This window comes from Nilaparvata lugens, chromosome 4 (assembly GCF_014356525.2).
Source record: "Nilaparvata lugens isolate BPH chromosome 4, ASM1435652v1, whole genome shotgun sequence".
NCBI lineage: Eukaryota > Metazoa > Arthropoda > Insecta > Hemiptera > Delphacidae > Nilaparvata > Nilaparvata lugens.
Genome location: NC_052507.1, coordinates 46,544,170 through 46,566,072, shown reverse-complemented (window position 1 = coordinate 46,566,072; position 21,903 = coordinate 46,544,170). Strand labels below are relative to the sequence as shown.

At 35.2% G+C, this 21,903-nt stretch overlaps 1 protein-coding gene across 1 annotated transcript; it reads left to right on the top strand.

Moving 5' to 3' along the window:
* Positions 1-452: 452 nt before the first annotated feature.
* LOC111060004 (cytochrome c oxidase assembly protein COX15 homolog) lies at positions 453-21,397 on the top strand. The gene is made up of 10 exons (XM_022347633.2): positions 453-702; positions 4,949-5,042; positions 5,556-5,621; positions 6,144-6,279; positions 6,694-6,826; positions 7,280-7,466; positions 8,150-8,411; positions 14,494-14,648; positions 15,457-15,570; positions 21,146-21,397. The coding sequence occupies exons 1-10, from the start codon at positions 692-694 to the stop codon at positions 21,284-21,286; spliced, it is 1,299 nt and encodes a 432-aa protein (XP_022203325.1). The 5' UTR covers positions 453-691; the 3' UTR covers positions 21,287-21,397.
* The last annotated feature ends 506 nt before the right edge of the window (positions 21,398-21,903 follow it).

The window sequence follows — 21,903 nt, the reverse complement described above, 5'->3', positions numbered from 1 at the left end:
TCATTCCCAATAATTTCATGACAGTTTATATTTGTCCTTGTTGTATAAATAAAAATTTATAAATGATACACTTCTCTGAAATCTGGCCCAAAGTTATTCCCTTGCTTGTGACAAAAACAAAACTACTGCAGTCACAAATGAAAAAAATCTTTTCTTTATTCATATTCAACCTATTCCATTATTCTTGCTCTCAAAAAGTTAAAAATGAACTGCTTAATAAAGGAAAAATAACGCTTCCATGGAATAAGACATACAATATGGAAATAAAATAGAAATTGAAACTGTGCAATGCATTTTCCCATAAGATAAGAGCCAATGTGTTAAAAAATGACGAATCCCACAGCAATGCGGATTGCCTATCTTTACCAGCTGCCTCACTTTCTCTGTGTTGCTAGTCCATTCCAGTTAGTATAGAGTTCAGTGACTATAATAGCCAAATACCTTGAAGACCTCTTAATAGCTCGTTGGTTCTAATCACAGTAATTAGTTATTTATGGAGAGGTTATGTTTATGTTATGGTTGGTTATGCCTATAACATTTGTAGATAGTGCTAATTCTAGATTATATTGATTTATTTTTTCTAAATATCACAATAATTCTGAACGTATTAAATATAGTTGATATACAAAATCTCAGACATCAAACAGTGGAGCTTTTGAAACCTAATTTATGAGAAACCAAACTTAGGAAAATGCTGACTTTGTAAGTTGTTGCAAAATACATTTTAGTTATTTTCAGTTAAAATAGCTTAAGTTTTAAGTTAAACTTAATAATAATATTTTAAATACTTAAGGTCATTTTCAAGGACTGTTGATTTTAGGTGGACAATTTCAAAATTTCTTAAAAAATCAACTTTCATTTGCGTTGAAATGTTGGTCTCTAATTAAAGGATTTCTATACCATTTCTTAACTTGTTCCTTGTTCAGTCTTCTCCGCAGTCAGAAACCGGGGAATCATCATTTTTGAGGAGGTCGTATGATATCTGTATGGTTCTCATTGGATTTCCTCAGCACATCTGTATAGTCATCACTGTCAATTATCTTTTCAGTGCAACAGCAAAGATTTTATTATTCTCTAGTACCTTCAGGTTTGTTGGCAACAAATTGAAGAAGAAGGCTTTTGCATAGGCTGGGGAATCTTTGAATTATTTCAGGCGGTGCTCTGGTAGATCCATGCCTTTATTCTTCCTTGTACTATGTTGATGTTTGTCTCTCCTGAGTGCAGGGCATTCTCTCTGGAATTGTAGCTTGCAATGCTCTAACTTGCTTACCCCCAGGATGGCTATTAGTTCCTTTTCTGAATCACCAGTATCCTGTACAGGTACACTTGCAAGGCTGATTTCCAGGCCGCGATGCAATATCTCAAGTGGAAAGCATACAAAGTGTGATATGCAATAAGAGCTGCCTTTTCTCCCGATATATTAGTCAGTCCCCGAATCAAGTAAAATGCCGATGATAAATTCTTGCTAAGTTTTTCAATGCCGCCATGTCAGGTTTCTGTCAATTATGATGCCCAAGAATCTTGTGTGTGCCGCTGCTGTAATTTGACTAGGCTATTGGTAGTTAGTTCTGGGCTATTGTTGATTTGTCGGAGAGTCATGTGTATGGTTTTCTGTTTATTGATAAATAGATGTAGAGTGCTGGTATAGATGGCTCCTTCCAGTGTTTTGTTGACAAGTGTGTTTGCTGAGTCTAGATCATTATGTGACTCCAGTATTGTTGTGTCGTCAGCAAAGAGTATGCAGTTGTTTCTACTGTCTATTTCATTTGGAAAGTCATTCATTCGACACGGCAACTGTAAGTAGCTACTTCTCGCAATAGCGAATTTGCCTGCTGCTTGGCTGTTTTTGTGTTTTTTCTACTTTCTGTAACTTTACGTTCTGACTGTCCATCTAAGGACTTGGTTTTATTTATCTTGACGTGTTCCCTCATGGACATGACCTGGTGGCATGTCTGTGCTATGAACAAAACCATTATTATTACTCGAAGTGTTGATTTTTACTGATAAATGTTGTTTTCTTTGTGATGGTCTAGCTCGACCTATTGTTCACTATTTGAGAAATAATCCTCCAGCCACTGTAGAGCATAACTCTTATATTGCTGTTGCTGTACTATGTCTTTTTCTGAATCCATGCCGATGTCATGTTATTAGGTTATATGCTTCAATGTGTTTCAATTGGTCATAAATTGCACGTTCTATTTTTTTAATTCGAGGCAGATTTGCCAGTGGCCTGTATGTTTAATTCTTTGTATCTGTCTTATCGCCTTTTTTGGTGGAAATTTTAAGAGTTTGTGGTATAGTTGCCTGATCTGATCAATGGAGGCATTGGCTCCACTCTAGTAGTGGAGTTCCCAATTCCTGTTCACAGCATTTCAACATGTTCCCAGTGATATCATCGTGACCTGAGGAGTCGTTTGACTTCAGTCTTCCAATGAGTCTACTCAGTTCTCTACTTGTAATGATCTTGAACTCACAAAGTTTTGGTTCTCCATTAGATTCATCTTAGCAATATAGGGTAGGAGTGTTTGTTGGCCTTATGGAGGCTGAATAAAGGCAGCATTCAGTCTGTTTGGACAGACTAGACGTGGGTCAGTTATTATGTGGTTGATATGGATGAGGCTTAGGTTATCTCTGTCCAACGTATTTTTCATGCCTCTCTTCTCGTTAATGATTTTCCATAACTCTTTTATTTTGATCTCGGTCTGTTTAATTTGTCCATGTATAAAACTCTTCTTTTTTCTACCTCGGCTTCCTATGGTTTTTTGAGTACTTAGGCCTATATCTTCTTGGTAGCCTGTTGAAGTTAGTTTGTCATGTACCAAACTGAATTTCAGGAGTATGATATCTTTGTCCAAAAAAACGTACCGTTAATTTTTTCTTGAGATAATTTTTTTCGGTTCTCTAGGCATCATCCATATTTTTGCGCATCATCCTGGCAGAAGTGCTGGATTTAGTTTCAATTTATTTATCTCCAGTCACCTGTCTCCAATCCACCCTCCTACCTCAGTCTCTTCATATTTGAATATGAGTCATTTCTACTAAACTTGTACTTTGTTGGCAAATTATTTTTTCCAGCTCGGATGGTACATAGTATTGAATGTTAATCTGAAATTTGATTTTGGCTTACTCTGGCCTTTATTCTATCAGGATGTAGGTTGTGAAAGCAGCTATCTATGCTTGTAGCTGAGGTTGGGGTGATTCTGGTTTCTGGTAATTTATATATGTTGCACCTGTAATGGTGATGATATTGAAATCAATTAATTATGGGCTTGTGTTTTCATAGAGATGAATTTAGTATGGGTTCATTCGAAAAGTGTAGAATTAGGACTTCAACAATGAGACTTCAGTGATCTTTTAGCTAAATTTTGTGTGTGAATTTTTATCGTGAGAAATTTATTCTTCTGTTGAAAAATAATTTTCTCACTTGAGGATTTTTCTAACTCGCGTCCGGGAAGACTCCAATTTTATGCAGGGTTGAGGTATTCTCACGGAACTGTATTTCCGTTAGCGATGGAAAATACACGAGTATTTGGGAATATTTCAAACTTGAATTTTTTTCCTTTCCCACAGAATTATGCTCGTCTCCATGTGAACCGTTGTCTCGTTGGTGGAAGGGGAACATAATTTGCGTGGAAAATAGCAGTTCCAGTCAAGCCGCGAATCGAAATAGATTAAGAGCCAGAGGTAGCCTTGGGCCTTGAGGGCCCTGAATTAACGTGTTTGTTGTCTAAATTTGTTAAAATGCATTAGTTTTCATCGCGGGATAAATGGAAGTATTTTAATTGTTTGTAGTGAATGTGTAATTTTTATTGAAAATATTAGTGAGAACATCCTAGTGTAGTGAAAATTCTAATAGTGATAGATATATAATTTGAACGATCGTGAGTGCCATTATATTTTCTACCTCATGCTAAAACCCCTTGAATGACCGAGTCCATATTTTTATAAAGTTATAATAGTAAATTGACCTTCGTGAACAGTTAGAATTCCAGAAGTTAACAAAGTTTTAAAGATAGTTTTCTCGGCTATAGAATATGCAATAGAATGTTTTCGATTATTTGTTGTTGAAATTCTAATAGTTTAAATTATTAAATAAATTTCGAAATTGAATGCAAATTTTGTTGTTTATAAAGTCCCATGACTCGCCCATTAAGTATTTAGAGATCTCTCTTCTACCCCTATCTGGGGGCGGTTACACACCCATGCTGAGGAGTGTTCTTCAGTTCTGTTAGGCTTGTGTTATCAGTTCTCAATAGGTCTACATTTATATCGCCGAGTATCAGGATTCTATGATGCTAGGTAGAGTAATCATTAAGCAATTTCCATAATGACTCAGACTAGCGTATCCCGGAGTTTGTTTCTTATAGTAAAGCTAAACCTAAAGTTATGTTTGTCTTGTACTTCCCTGGGCAGGCTGTTGAACAAATTACAGTCTGTATTGGGATAATGTAGCTCTCAGCTAGCCTTATTTGAGATCCTCCAGGGTGATGGCATGTCGCCTATTGCTGCTGCTCTTGATTTGTTTATCAGAGTACCTATTAACTGTAGCATCAAGTATCTCAAGAATCCTGAATAATTAAAGGCCGCTAGTGATTCCTGAAATCCTACAAGTTTACGGAGCTACAACATGTCATGCCGGTCAGTTTAGCCGAGACGACTAAGGCGTTCCACCCATCAGTCTGCTTGCGCTACCTGGTCTTGGGTTCGAATCTGCCGGTAGGCATGGACGTTTCATCCATCATCTCATCAAATCACCCATTACCCACGCACAAGCTAAAAGCTCATGTGGGCATCATGCGCAATAATGAAAAAAGACAACACATGAAAATGTTACCTTCTTATTTAAGTTGTAGACTTATATTATAAAAAATTGAATATGAAGACTAATTGTATGAATTAATTATTTATATGTTCCTGTTTAATCAAATCTTTCTCTTATATTTGACAGGCGCTTTAATTCGTTGGCATGTAAAAAGTTCCTCCAACTGAGTGGATGTCAAGGAATTGGAACACCTTCACTAAAATCAGTTATACAACATAAGGTAGGTACAACTAACTGTAATCCACATTTAAATTTTCTGTAGAATGTATTTTTTATTGACTTCTGCTTTCATTCAATAACAAGAATTATTGGTGTTTTATACAGATATGTAATTTGAACATTTAAAAAAATCCTTTTTTGAAGTTGGGCTATTATGTAACAATAAATACTGCCTTCTATGTGGATGTGACTATACAAATCCATTATAATACTTGTTTGAGAGCATTCTTTTGTTGGAGTAAATTATCTCATTTCTTCAAATCGATTGAAATGATGTCACATATTATGTGCCCTTCATTGGATAATTCGTTTAAAAGTTTGATGTGTAGTAAAAGTAAATATATGAATTTGACAGTGCCATATGGTTTACATACCACTGTATGAGTAGTTTACGTCAATTCAAAGAAAATATTTGAATAATAGAGCATAATGGATTTTTCATGTACATTCCTGAAATATGAAAAAAATGTTTGTTCTTAATCGAATATTTTAAATTTGAAACATATTTTTTCAGTTTCACTCATTTGGTTCAAGATGTCAACTTTCCAAGCCAGGAACTCAATTGAATTCTACTAGCAAGGTACGTAGAATTTTCTCCTGCTTCCAATTCATATAATATGAATTATGAATAAATAATATGCAATTAATAATAATATTTATCTAATATGCAATCAAAATTCGGGAATGGAATAGTAAGGGCTATAAGCCTGTTTTTTCGTTTCCAATCATTTTATGTTTAAGTTGTTTTGTCATTGTTGTTAGATAAATAAAATAATAAATTCTCTGGCACAAGGCTCTGACACTTTATCTCTTCTAAAGTAAAATTTAAAATTGATTGTTGATTGATGATGGTGTAAGAAAATAGATCAAACATGAGGTTGCTCTACCATTACATAATGAAGTATGACAATAGTATTGTTGTATTCTCAATTACTCGAAAAAGAATGTGAAATAGTAAACAAGTTAAATCTCTACTCGTACATGTAGGCTGAATATGAAATAAATTAAAAATATTTCTGATAGTTAATGTCTCACCTCCTCCGCTTCAAATTTCCATTGAACTATTTACAAAGATATGAGTAATTCTAAGTTACTTTTTCAGTTCTCTTTAGGCAAACGGTTACAAACAACTGCTGCGATACGTATTGAGAAAGCCGTTGTTAAGCCGGCCAACCACAAAGCAGTGGGCTACTGGCTGCTGGGGTGCAGTGGAATGGTGTTTGGCGCTGTCATCTTGGGTATGTGCTATTCCTTCTCCCCATAATTGTTCATTTATAAGAAATTTGAATGATTTCATATTCTTTCTTCTTCAATGAGTAAGAATGTAGCATTCAATTGTTTTCTGTTGTTTGAGATGATATTGCATGATGAAACTAATTTGATAATTAATATTGGTCAAATTTCAAATGGGATCACTTCAGTGACCCATTGCTCAGTTCACCTATTGAGCCAGAAGGTACAAGTCTACAAAAAACGAGCTTCAAAATCTGCAAACCACAAAGCCACATCGAATAATCAATAAACACCAACATTAGTTTTAATCAATTTCACCAATAATTAATGATATATCATACAATCTTCTAATGTAGTTTCGTCAAATTTCATGAGCGATAGAGCAATTTAGATCAACTATTGAAATTGTTTTTTGTAAGGTGGTGTGACAAGACTAACGGAGTCGGGTCTGTCGATGGTGACCTGGCGACTCTTGGGGGAGAAATTGCCCATCACTGAATCAGAATGGAAGGCTGAGTTTGCCAAGTATCAGCAGTATCCGGAATTTAAAATGTGAGTGTGTTTCAATAAAATCAATTCATCATAAAAAATAGTTCTCATTCGCGGAATATTTCTCATTCGTGTAGAGCTCTAGAATTTTGCAACATTAATATATATATTTAGCCCAGTAGAACTCCAGAACTCAAATCTTAATCGGTAAAACGTTATCAAATGCGTGTTGCACTACCTTGAACGAATCCATCGGATAAGATTTTTGAGATGAAGGGTCTGCGTGGAGAATACTGTAAACCAACTTCCAACTTCAAAATATATAAATACATAAAACCCCAATGTCAAAGTGGCCTAGTTTTTCAAAAATACAACGAACTCTCCTCTTATTTCTTTGAGGTTGACCTCTCAACTTCATTCTACAAATTTGTCATAGTGAGATAAAAATCGTGTACGTTTTATTGAATTTATTGACTATTAAACAAATTAATGTTGACCTATTTTTTTTTTCAACAGGAAAAATCAGAGCATCACATTAGAGGAGTTCAAATGGATCTGGTGGATGGAATACGGGCATCGGATGTGGGGCAGACTCATAGGCGCTAGCTTCTATATGCCGGCCACATTCTTCTGGGCCAAGGGCTGGTTAACGCCTGTCATGAAGAAACGTGTTGCCTTTTTCGGGGCCTTAATTGCTGCTCAGGTACAATATTTTTTTTATTGATGTGGTCTTTTGAACCCTGTTTTACTTTTCATAAATTTTTGTTTTACAAATCGAATGAATAAATATTTTTCTTATTTCCACATCTAACCACAGTAATGCAAATTATTTTCAAAAATTACGATAACATGTTTATGTTGAAAATCTATGTAGCCGTTTATATTATGGAACTTCCCAGGTGAAGGTGATATTGTGTTAGATGCCCATAGTGAATGAGAAGTTTATTTAATATTGCCAAAACCACTTATTGGGATATAGAATCAAATCTGATCGCTCAGATTGAGTAAGTGGCGTGCCTCCTGAACTTCAATTGGAAGGGTGACTGCTTGATTGTAGATCCACTAATTATGAATTTATAAGAAGCTATGAACTTTAGAAACACTTTGTGGCGTTTTTTCGCACAAAGAATCTCGCATCTTCATGCCTTCTATTACCGATACATGAAGTACACCAATGCTCATGTGAACAACTTGTTCAAAAACAACCATCTAATGGGGACCATCTACAATTTTCAAGTTATGTTTGTATTCTTATTATTACAAAAGTTTCATTTATTTATTTGTAATTAATTACAAATATGATGAATGTATGACAGAACCTGTTGAATTGAAATGTTTAACCCCACTTTAATAAAATTTAGCTTAGAATATTCTTTCAATTTTCAGGGTCTTATGGGTTGGTACATGGTGAAATCGGGCTTGGAGGATAGGTTTGACGGCCCAAGCGATGTGCCCAGGGTATCTCAGTACAGATTAGCCAGTCATCTCAGTTTAGCATTCATTCTGTATTCACTTCTCCTGTCCTCATCTCTCGACGTGCTTTTGCCGGCACAAAAGGTTGATCTAGCTACTATCACAAAGTTGAGCACTCGATTTAGGATGCTGGCACATTCATGCAAAGGAATGGTGTTCTTAACTGCGCTATCGGGTCAGTTTATCAGCGATATTTTTATAATTCATAGTAATATTGTAGTTTATGGAGCTATAAGATTGAGCCTAAACTTTACTGTCACATTAATTCCAATAGGCCTAGTTATTTTTCGTACAATTTCTCCTCTTATTGTAAGATTTACTATAGTCCAGTGGATATAGTCATGAAACAGAGTATGTGCTTGCAATATTTTTTAATATATTGTTTGGATAAATAAGAGAAGTCCAGAATAAATTTTTTCATGCAAAATATCCTTGAGGACACCTCAAGTAATAAAATATCAAACACCCAACTTGTGACACAATGATCGGATCTCCTCGTACTACAGAAACTCTAAATTATTCCGGATAGGTTTATAATTTTAAGGATTGTGAAGTATTATACAAAATTCTTCTCTGCTCGTCAATACAGTTGAAAATCATGTAGCCTATCGTATTTTAGTACTTAGAAAATCTGATAGATCAAACTTTTCTGTTCAAAGTATTAAACATGTGAGTGAATATTACTATAAGTGTCAACTCTCTCTAAAGAAATTTGATAGTTTACATTTTTTTCAAGATTTTCTATGTACTCATTTATTTCATTTATATATGATTTATTAGTATTTTTAAATGTAAATAACTTTGAAACACTTTGAGATATTGATGACCGGTTTTTGGCATTCATTTTCTCTTGAAATTCTGTATGGAAATCATGTATCATATGACAACTTTCCCCTTTAAAAAATCTGGTGTGGTACACTCACACAACTTTCCTTGCTCATATTTGAAACTACGATCAAACTTCTGTATATGTGTATATATAATTATTGTTTTCAGAGTACTTTTTCCTTAGTGTAAATTGTGAAATTCGATTATTTTTTTAGTCGTAATTTTTTTAAAGTCGTCAAAACAGCTGTTCTACAGATGAAATATCTCGACTATGTGTTCTTTTCATGAACTGCGCTACCTACCTACCTCATGCACGAGAAGGAGGTTACTAAGTCCATTTCTCAAGGATGGGGTGGACCCCCCATTGGTTTCCCAGGAAGGAGACTTATGCCAGTTGATAGAACTGATAAAAAGCTATCCATTTAATAAATTTGAAGAAAATCGTTAGAGCCGTTTTCGAGAAAACCGTGAAAAACATGTTTTTTTAGTGATGATCCGCCATTTTTCTCAAAAATATTACGGAGCTCCTGCAATTTTCCCAGAAATGAGACTCATGTCAGTTGATAGTGCTTATGAATAATCTATGGTATTAATTTGAAGAAAATCGTTGGAGTCGTTTTCGAGAAAACCGTGAAAAACATGGATTTCTAGTCATTATCCGCCATTTTTCTCAAGAATATTACGGAGCTCCTGAAATTTTCTCAGAGATGAAACTCATGCCAGTTGATAGGGCTTATAAATAGCTATCCATGGTATAAATTTGAAGAAAATCGTTGGAGCCGTTTTCGAGAAAAACGTGAAAAACATGGTTTTTTAGTAATTATCCGCCATTTTCGCCGCCATCTTGAATTGAATTTTATTGAATTTCTTATTGTCGGATCCTCATGGTATAAGGACCTTAAGTTTAAAATTTCAAGTCAATCGGTTAATTAGGAATGGAGTTATCGTGTTCACAGACATACACACATACACACACACACACACACACACACACACACACACACACACACACACACAACACACACACACACAACACACACACACACAGACCAACACCCAAAAATCATGTTTTTGGACTCAAGGGACCTTGAAACGTATAGAAAACATGAAATTGGGGTACCTTAATTTTTTTTGGAAAGCAATACTTTCCTTACCTATGGTAATAGGGCAAGGAAAGTAAAAATCTGGTGTGGTACACTCACACAACTTTCCTTGCTCATTGAACTGTAAGCCTCATTTTTAGAAGAGAATAATTTAGGGCAATAACATAATGACGACTGGCGGAAAAATATTTGCAACTACAATCAGACTACTGGGTATGTGTATAATTATTTATATAATTGTTTTCAGAGTACTTTTTCCTTTGTGTAAATTGTGAAATTCGATTATTTTTTTAAAAGTCGTCAAAACAGCTGCTCTACAGATGAAATATCTCGACTATGAGTGTGTTCTTTTTATAAACTGCTCTACCTACCTACCTCATGCACCAGAAGGAGGTTACAAAGTCCATTTCTCAAGGATGGGGTGGACCCCCCATTAGTTTCCCAGGAAAAAGACTCATGCCAGTTGATAGAGCTGATGAATAACTATACAGGGTATGAATATGAAAAAAATCGGTCAAGTAATTTTTGAGAAAATCGTGAAAAACATGGTTTTTTGGTCATCATCCGCCATTTTTCTCAAGAATATTACGGAGCTCCTGGAATTTTCCCAGAAATGAGACTTATGTCAGTTGATAGGGCTTATAAATAGCTATCCATGGTATAAATTTGAAGAAAATCGTTGAAGCCGTTTTCGAGAAAACCGTGAAAAACATGGTTTTTTAGTCATTATCCGCCATTTTTCTCAAGAGTTTTAAGGAGCTCCTGGAATTTTCCCAGAAATGAGACTTATGTCAGTTGATAGGGCTTATGAATAGCTATCCATGGTATAAATTTGAAGGAAATCTTTGAAGCCGTTTTCGAGAAAACCGTGAAAAACATGGTTTTTTAGTCATTATCCGCCATTTTTCTCAAGAGTTTTACGGAGCTCCTGGAATTTTCCCAGAAATGAGACTCATGTCAGTTCATAGGGCTTATAAATAGCTATCCATGGTATAAATTTGAAGGAAATCTTTGAAGCCGTTTTCGAGAAAACCGTGAAAAACATGGTTTTTTAGTCATTATCCGCCATTTTTCTCAAGAATATTACGGAGCTCCTGGAATTTTCCCAGAAATGAGACTCATGTCAGTTCATAGGGCTTATAAATAGCTATCCATGGTATAAATTTGAAGAAAATCGTTAGAGCCGTTTTTGAGAAAAACGTGAAAAACATGGTTTTTTAGTCATTATCCGCCATTTTTTCCGCCATCTTGAATTGAATTTTATTGAATTTCTTATTGTCGGATCCTTATGGTACAAGGACCTTAAGTTTAAAATTTCAAGTCAATCGGTTAATTAGGAATGGAGTTATCGTGTTCACAGACATACACACACACACACACACACACACACACACACACACACACACACACACACACACACACACACAGACCAACAACCAAAAATCATGTTTTTGGACTCAGGGGACCTTGAAACGTATAGAAAACTTGAAATTAGGGTACCTTAATTTTTTTTGGAAAGCAATACTTTCTTCACCTATGGTAATAGGGCAAGGAAAGTAAAAATGAAGTTGAATTCAAAATGACGGTTCCAAGATGACGGACCAAACTTATGAATTGACAGAAACGTAGTTTTTTCAATCTGTTTTCGAATAGGATTCCCAATAAAACCTACTCTCGAACTATCCTTGTGAAAAAAATATTAAGCTGTTTCTATAATTTTCACCAACTCTGTATAGTAACTGGACTCCAGTATACAGTAAAATTTGTTTTACATAATTATTAGTCTACTTTATCTCCCGTTCAAATTTTGCGTAAATTTATAGTTATCAGGTTGATTAGTTCCTCAATCGCATAAAATTATGAATATAAATGATATGTAAACACACAGTTGATTAACATTCTTGAATTCTCATGTGTTATACTGTCTCACTTGCTGTAATAAACTACAAAAAGCAATCATTATCAATTCATACTTTCTAAATCGCTAAAGACTAGTGTTAAAACTGTTGTATTCCCTCAAAATTATTTGAAGGAATAATCCTTGAAGTGTTTTTGTCTGTTTGAGAGGAGTATGATGCAATGAATATCGTGAAACATTTATGAAATTAGCTTTAAAGGAAACCTAAATAGTTATTTGTGCAACTAGTGCGCAAAGTGTCAGTTTGCTGCACCGAAAGAAACGTTTACGCCCGAGCCGTAGGCGAGGGCGGAATGGTTCTTGAGTGCAGCAGAGGAACTTTGCGCACGTATTTCACATTAAGTTTTTCCTTACCTATGGTAATAGGGCAAGGAAAGTAAAAATCTGGTGTGGTACACTCACACAACTTTCCTTGCTCATTGAACTGTAAGCCTCATTTTTAGAAGAGAATAATTTAGGGCAATAACATAATGACGACTGGCGGAAAAATATTTGCAACTACAATCAGACTACTGGGTATGTGTATAATTATTTATATAATTGTTTTCAGAGTACTTTTTCCTTTGTGTAAATTGTGAACTTCGATTATTTTTTTTAAAAGTCGTCAAAACAGCTGCTCTACAGATGAAATATCTCGACTATGAGTGTGTTCTTTTTATAAACTGCTCTACCTACCTACCTCATGCACCAGAAGGAGGTTACAAAGTCCATTTCTCAAGGATGGGGTGGACCCCCCATTAGTTTCCCAGGAAAAAGACTCATGCCAGTTGATAGAGCTGATGAATAACTATACAGGGTATGAATATGAAAAAATCGGTCAAGTAATTTTTGAGAAAATCGTGAAAAACATGGTTTTTTGGTCATCATCCGCCATTTTTCTCAAGAATATTACGGAGCTCCTGGAATTTTCCCAGAAATGAGACTTATGTCAGTTGATAGGGCTTATAAATAGCTATCCATGGTATAAATTTGAAGATAATCGTTAGAGCCGTTTTTGAGAAAAACGTGAAAAACATGGTTTTTTAGTCATTATCCGCCATTTTTTTCAAGAATTTTACGGAGCTCCTGGAATTTTCCCAGAAATGAGACTTATGTCAGTTGATAGGGCTTATGAATAGCTATCCATGGTATAAATTTGAAGGAAATCTTTGAAGCCGTTTTCGAGAAAACCGTGAAAAACATGGTTTTTTAGTCATCCGCCATTTTTCTCAAGAATATTACGGAGCTCCTGGAATTTTCCAGAAATGAGACTCATGTCAGTTCATAGGGCTTATAAATAGCTATCCATGGTATAAATTTGAAGAAAATCGTTAGAGCCGTTTTTGAGAAAAACGTGAAAAACATGGTTTTTTAGTCATTATCCGCCATTTTTTCCGCCATCTTGAATTGAATTTTATTGAATTTCTTATTGTCGGATCCTTATGGTACAAGGACCTTAAGTTTAAAATTTCAAGTCAATCGGTAATTAGGAATGGAGTTATCGTGTTCACAGACATACACACATACACACACACACACACACACACACACACACACACATACACACACACACACACACACACACACACACAGACCAACAACCAAAAATCATGTTTTTGGACTCAGGGGACCTTGAAACGTATAGAAAACTTGAAATTAGGGTACCTTAATTTTTTTTGGAAAGCAATACTTTCTTCACCTATGGTAATAGGGCAAGGAAAGTAAAAATGAAGTTGAATTCAAAATGACGGTTCCAAGATGACGGACCAAACTTATGAATTGACAGAAACGTAGTTTTTTCAATCTGTTTCGAATAGGATTCCCAATAAAACCTACTCTCGAACTATCCTTGTGAAAAAAATATTAAGCTGTTTCTATAATTTTCACCAACTCTGTATAGTAACTGGACTCCAGTATACAGTAAAATTTGTGTTACATAATTATTAGTCTACTTTATCTCCCGTTCAAATTTTGCGTAAATTTATAGTTATCAAGTTGATTAGTTCCTCAATTGCATAAAATTATGAATATAAATGATATGTAAACACACAGTTGATTAACATTCTTAATTCCCATGTGTTATACTGTCTCACTTGCTGTAATAAACTACAAAAAGCAATCATTATCAATTCATACTTTCTGAATCGCTAAAGACTAGTGTTAAAACTGTTGTATTCCCTCAAAATTATTTGAAGGAATAATCCTTGAAGTGTTTTTGTCTGTTTGAGAGGAGTATGATGCAATGAATATCGTGAAACATTTATGAAATTAGCTTTAAAGGAAACCTAAAAATATATTGCACAACAGTACTTTAATTGAAATGTTAAAATTAAAGTTTGGGGTTTTTTTACTTGAAATATGCCCATAGCCCTTCAGTGTCTAGTCCATGAATAGAAACCGTTTTCTTCAATTACTAATATTTTTTGCAGGAGCTTTTGTAGCTGGTCTTGATGCTGGTTTAGTATACAACTCATTCCCACTTATGGGAAATGGATTGATTCCAAGTGATATTCTCAGTATGAAACCTGCAATAACAAATTTCACAGAAAATCCAACCACCGTTCAATTTGATCATAGAATTTTGGTAAGTCATCAATCTTATTTCAATATTTATATTATCTATACTATAATAAAGGAAAGAACTGGCTTATACACTTACGGGTGAGGAAAATTATGTTTGACGCATCATTACGTCTGAACCACTGGACTTATTAACTTGAAATGTTGCATATAGATTCTTAATTAACTGAGGATGGTTACAGGCCTATTTTTAATTCTTCGAGATTTCATTACGTCAAGTTTTCAGTATGTCAAGTTTAAAAATGACCCCTTGCGGAGCACGGGTTACCTGCTAGTATTCAATAAATTAAGCTATTTCTATTAATGACTGAAGGCATAATATATTCTAGATTTACATTGTAGATGATCTAACCTCTAACGTACAGTATTCTTAACTTTAGTTTACAAGTACGTACTTTAAAATTATACGGTATTTGCAGGAATTGACGTAATGATTATCAGTTTCCTGACCATTATGCATGATATGCCTTGAAGTAGAAGATAATTTTGTGATGTTTTAGCATAAGAATTTACTTCATAATCCTGTATTTCAAAAATAACCTTTTTTGGACCAATTGTTAATGAAAATTCGGGATTGAAATAGTAAGGGTTGATCCTGGTTTTTCTCATTTCCCATTATTCTATCATTATGTCATTGATTTATGAATAAGTGAATAATCTCTTCACTAGATCATAGGCTATATAATATTGTGACACGATCTTTCCAACATATAGACTTGAATAATTATCAATTTTATAATTAGTATAGTGGATTACAGTAGTTATCATAGTAGGTTTCGTTTAAATTAATTCTATTTGTTGTTGAATTCAAGGGAACCACTACTCTGTGCTTGATCTCTGGCATGTGGCTGCTATCGCGGAAGAGGACATTACCTGCCAGGGCTTACAAGGCAGCCACTGCTATGGCGACTATGGCTTGGATGCAGGTAATATTAATAATCAGCTCAATAATGAATTGTTAATCAAGGACTGCCCTCTGTGGATTGGGGGCGCTTTGAGTCGATCATCGTACTCAAGAATGTGTTGAAAACCAGAATTCACCCAAAGTATCCATGCTTGTCGTAGGAGGCGACTAAAATGGACCTCAAGGCAACTCCAGAAGTTGCCTTGCCTTCAAACCCACGGGATCTGCCCCATTAGGGCAGTTTCGGAGGGGCAAAAAGAAAAACCCAAGAGACCAGAGATGGGTGAAACTCCAGGCACAAATGTGAATCAAGAGGCTCAGTCGAGGGTGGCCGGGCGCCTAGAGGCAGTTTGGCGTCCCCTCTCTCAGCGGAAGGACCTACAAAGAAGGCCAGGAGTGGAACTCACGTAGGTCACGAGGACTAATCAGTCTGAAGAGACTGCCAAGCATATCACACTGGATTGCAACCAGGTGATGAATGGAATGTTAGTATAGGGAAAAACTCCTGGTTCTTGTAAAGGACATAGGTATTGGTTTGCCTAACTAACATACTACTTGGGAACACAATAAGCTTCGGTTGACGTGTGGGGTTCTTTGAACCTTTAGATCCTTGAATCCATCCCTTCAAAAACAATAAACAATAATAATCAAGGACTAATTGAACAAAGGAAAATGTTTTATTGGCAGAAATAACAACATCTTAGAAATACATAATAGAAGCAATACAAATTTTACAACATGGGAAAATACTATTACAAAATAAAATGAAATGCCAATTGAGTATTAGCATCTCGAGGTACTAGACCTCTTTGAGATGGTGATATAAAAATTGATATAAAACTAGCGCTAAAAAGTAGTTACTGAGGCCGACAGTCGCATATGAAGTGACATATATTACATAAAGTATCGATGATTTATCAGTTTTAGCTTCGAAGTATATTGTACAATATTATGATATACAAGTTTATAAGGCTACATGAGAATTCTAAAAAAGGTATCTATACTCTCACATTCCATTACAAATCTCTTGACATTTCTCAAAAACCTTGATCTTATCTTGCACTGCCTTATCTCCAAGGGCAGTAGGTTGTAGAACTTTGGAGCTAAAAAAGAAAAAAAAATCTTCAAGTGACTTTTTATTTGGTTTCGGTATACAAGCTTCGTATTTATTTCTCAAATTATTGTTTTTCAAATTAAAATTCTCATTGCCATTAACGCTTCTATCAAAGAAGTTCCTGGGCACTTTGTAGACTTATAAATTTTTCAATGGAAGTATAGCTAATTTTCTAAAGAGAGGTGGCTGTGTGTTCCAACTTTGCCTTGAAGGGGATATTGCGAATCAAGGATTTCTGTAAAACAACTATCGGCCTCAGGGTTACAGTGTATGCTCCTCCCCACAACGCCAGACCATGTATTTCATGAGTTTCCGTTTCAAATAGTTTAGATACTTTTTCCATGTGACTTTATTATCTAGTACTAGCCCCAAGTATTTGATTTCTTCGACTTGTTCACGTTGGGGTCAATCACAGATAGTGGTTTCGGTACAAGATAGACTATGATACCTCAATGGTGTTGGAAAACAGATATCTCTCGAAATACTAAAGATCATGAATTTTGTTTTGGCACTCATTAACATAAAATTGCTTGTAAACCACCATCTCAGCCCTATTAAATCATGCTGCATGTCGAAGTGTAATTTTTCTAATGTTTTGGCCGGATAGAAAAGAGCAATGTCATCTGCAAAGGCAGTAAGTTCCCCCTTGAATGACCCATTGCATAGTTCATTTACGTAGATGAGAAACAATGGTCCCGATAGGACGGATCCTTGAGGAATACTATGTCAATTCCATGGGTCTTTAGCCTATGTAACTTGTATTAGGCTTGGTGCACATTTGTGAAGCTAGTAAATCGCGGTTTTACAAGTAGAGCGATTCTCTGGCATCAAATAATTTTACTTCGCTGTATTGCCAGCGACTCACCATAGACTGATATTACAATGCCGAATTCGCTATTTTTCGAATATTAGTTCTCTGATCGATTCCTAGAATAATAATCGGTTACGAACATACTATGATTCATACTACTCTAGTCAAAAAATCTGATGTGGTGCACTCACATAACTTTCCTTGCCGTTATGAAAATTGATCAACTGACGCTAGAGTTCCCGCGCATCTCAGGCTACTTTTCTAAGATCTGATCCAGCTGGTGACAGGACAATAGCGCTGCAGACACACTAAGTCTGCTATCTCTTCATAGTGAATGATTTAATAGAATCAACAGTTGCCAACAGTTTGCAATTGAATAATCTTATTTTCTCGAATTTCGAGCTTATTTTCAATTTTAGGTGAAAATGTTACTGAACATTAATTGTAAAGATTTTTATGCTCAATCTTTTCCACTTTCGAAATTTTTTGTTTAAACTGTATCTAAAGCCTGATAATTGGGAATCTAAAATCAAACTTTGCATAGATGATGCAGTGCTCCTAAAATTTTTACAGATATGAGACTTGTGGCAGTTGATAGAGATTATCAATGGCTTTTCTAGGTATCAATTTGATCAAAATCGTTGGAGCTGTTTTCGAGAAAATCGCAAAAAACCCTGTTTTTGACAACATTTTCGCCATTTTAGCCGCCATCTTGAATTGCATTTGATCGAAAATGTTTGAGTCGGATCCTTATAGTGTAAGGACCTTAAGTTCCAAATTTCAAGTCATTCCGTTAATTGGGAGATGAGATATCGTGTACAGAGAAGCACATACACTCATACACACACACACACACACACACACACACACACACACACACACACACACACACACAGACCAATACCCCAAAACCACTTTTTTGGACTCAGGGGACGTATAGAAATTTAGAAATTGGGGTACCTTAATTTTTTTCGGAAAGCAATACTTTCCTTACCTATGATAATAGGGAAAGGAAAGTAAAATATACATTCATCATGAAAAACTGAAAACAATACTTGAAAATTGAATTGTTCAATCAGTATATTATATTGATTTCAAGGACGACAGCTGCTAATATAACTGAATCATTTGATTTTACATTTTGTCAATTGTCTTTGCTGATATATATATCAAGCCAAAAGAGATGTGAGCAGTGAAAAATAAAATTTAACTTATATATAGGCCAGTCACTATATACATTGATGCATGTTATTTATATTGTAGTTCTGATTTTTTAATATATTATTTGGGTACATAAGAGAAGTCCAGAACCAATTTCTTCATGCAAAATTTCTTTGTGCTAGATACAGGGTGGCCCAAAAACCTCTGATTTTTGGCTCATTTTCCAGTTTTTAGCTATTTATAACAAATCTCTTATTCGGACAGAAAAATTTGCTCTCTTTTTTATATTATAAAATTCTGAATAAAATGAGATCATTCGGAACTCTCTATGTGCAATGAGTTATGATTTTCCAAAAATGAGTCATATTTGAAGAAAAAATAAATTTTGATGAACTTTAGTTTTTGATCAACAATATATTGCGATTGTTACCATTTAGATGTATAATTCAAAATCCCTCTGGGTGAATTTTTGTGTTCTACAATCTGAAATCAGGTAGAGCTCTCTATCTCATATAGATTTCCAGGTTCACCTGACAACAATGCTCCTTGTATTGTGAAAAACACCTAATTTTCAGCTTCAACCATCATCACCAACTACATTGCCCTCACATTGATATTTCGCACAATGACAACATATGTTCATGAGATTAAGTTCTATGAGAATCACCCGTTAGATGCACTTCATTTCAGTATTTCCTAGTGTAGAGGCGCGCTTAAGGACACCTCAAGGATCAAAATTTCAAACACTTATAACTTTTGACACAATGCTCAGATCCCATCGTACTACATTTCATTTCTTCTCGGCTCGTCAAGGCGGTCCAAAATCATGCATCATAAGTCAAATTCGGTCGAAAAATGGAAAATTTATCAATGAGTGTACTTAAGCCCATATTCCAATACACAAAAAAATGGTCAAATATCAGTGTGAGGGGAATGTAGTTGGTGATGATGGTTGAAGCTGAAAATGAGGTGTTTTTCAAAATACAAGGAGCATTATTGTCAGGTGTACCTGGAAATCTATATGAGATAGAGAGCTCTACCTGATCTCAGATTGTAGAGCACAAAAATACACCCAGAGGGATTTTGAATTATACATCTAAATGGTAACAATCGCAAGATATTGTTGATCAAAAACTAAAGTTTATCAAAATTTATTTTTTCTTCAAATTTCACTCATTTTTGGAAAATCATAACTCATTACTCATTGCAGATAGAGAGTTCCGAATGATCTCATTTTATTCAGAATTTCTAAATATCCTGTATCTAGCCCAAGGAAATTTTGCATGAAAAAATTGGTTCAGGACTTCTCTTATGTACCCAAATAATATATTAAAAAATCAGAACTACAATATAAATTGCAAGCACACTCCCTTTTTTATGTCTATATTGACTGGACTAATAAACATAGTTCATAATATAAAAATAATAAATAAAATCTTGACAATATTTTTCAATTTGGTATTTATTTAAATTAATTTCTACTCATATAATAATTAATGAACAATTTGAAACTTGTGAAAGTGTAAAACAGTTTCCAGATAAAACTTTAGAAAGCCTTTTGAGAAAAATAGAATACTGTACCTATATAATGGCTTGATATCCATTAGAAAATAACTATTTTGGAGACAATGAATCCAAATCTGAAATCACAATTTCTCTATCTCTATTTCTTACGTTCTAAGGGTTTTTGAAGTGGAGAATAAATCGCGGCTTGTCGTCCGAGTCGTATAGAAAGTGGCGGCTCCCTTGCGACCACCAAAGAGTCAGCAAACAGTACGCGGCTTGTTACTCTGTAATGATGTACAGGTGCACCGCTCTGTATAAAACCAGGACTTCCTATTTACCGGACCTGCGCCTACAAAAAATACGGCCGCCGTAGGTGGTGGTCGGCATTGATTTTTTAAACGGGAACTAGACAAACTGAGATTTCGATGAACTGAGACGCTATCTAACAGATGATTAGTGATTTTTCTCAATAGGAATTACTATAAGACCACCACATACGGAAGCATTTTTTTCTAGGCTCAGGTCCGATAGTACATATAGGAGGTCCTGCTAAAACCCATATACTTCCAACTACGCCAGTGACCTCGAAATCACAGTGGCCGTAAAAACACCACCCGATAAATCACAAATGTGCACCCGGTCTTACTTGTAAACTTTTAGGTATTACCTACACACCTACAGAAAAACACAATTATTGTTTTGAATAATTGCTTCTTTTTATTTTGTCATGCAAAAATAAAATACATACCTCTGGGTGCCTCTGGTACTTTTTTTATAAGATTTTAGAAATCCTGTAATTTGGGAAGATGCTCCCACATATTATACGTATGATATGGAATTATCCCCTAGCGCGCCCTGCTATTCACATGCAATGCAAACGAATCTTTTACCTTTGTGCTGTAAATTTAATCTCTTCCCCAATGTTTGACTCTTCAATTTATCAGCTTAAATTTCTACTACACGTTTGACGATTGTTGATTTATTTGTTCATTTTCTATGTTGCAGGTGGCTCTCGGAATCTCTACTCTTGTGATGTATGTTCCTGTTTCATTAGCTGCTGCTCATCAATCAGGATCCCTTGTTCTGCTCTCTCTGGCTGTTTGGCTGTCACATGAGTTGAAGCATGTCAAGAGAGTCGTCAAATGAACCTGATTTTGAATAAGATTTGGTGAAAAAACTGTCATCGTTGTTATTCTCAAGCGAAACTTCTAGAATCTAGTCAATCATTTGAGTGAATAGATAAATTTACTGAGATCATTTTTATGTATTCATTGTTCAGAAGTTGATTCAAAAGCTATTAAGTAGAAGTGCTGTGGTTGATCAAGAAAATAATGCGTTCTATTGATCAACAATCAAAATAGTACGAGCCGTTGAAGAGTTGTACCGATAGTCATCGAAATACAGTATAGCAAACGCATTTTACTTGATTGATCATTCACAAATTGCTTCGAAAGCTGTCAAGTGAAAGGGTTGTGATTGAGCAAGTTGGTATATTCTTCTATCGTCTCCATTATTTCAGATAGTATTAAACAACTTAGTTACTTTTATCTGCAGTGGAAATACAAATATACCTACACTAGCCGTCAGGCTCGCTTCGCTCGCCATATCCGTCTAGCCAGGGGGCTCCGCCCCCTGGACCCCCGACTGGATCGTCCAAAAATGAGATCAGAGGGCTCGCTTCGCTCGCCTGCATGTAGACCTCAGCGGAACCTCTGTACCGAATTTGAACGTATTATGTCAATTTGATCTCGAAAAACACCTGT

Excerpts from the sequence above, each read along its gene's own strand:
- LOC111060004 (XM_022347633.2), top strand. Across the intron at positions 6,827-7,279 it reads CAGTATCCGGAATTTAAAAT|GAAAAATCAGAGCATCACAT; the intron begins GTGAGTGTGTTT and ends TTTTTTCAACAG. Across the intron at positions 8,412-14,493 it reads GTTCTTAACTGCGCTATCGG|GAGCTTTTGTAGCTGGTCTT; the intron begins GTCAGTTTATCA and ends TATTTTTTGCAG.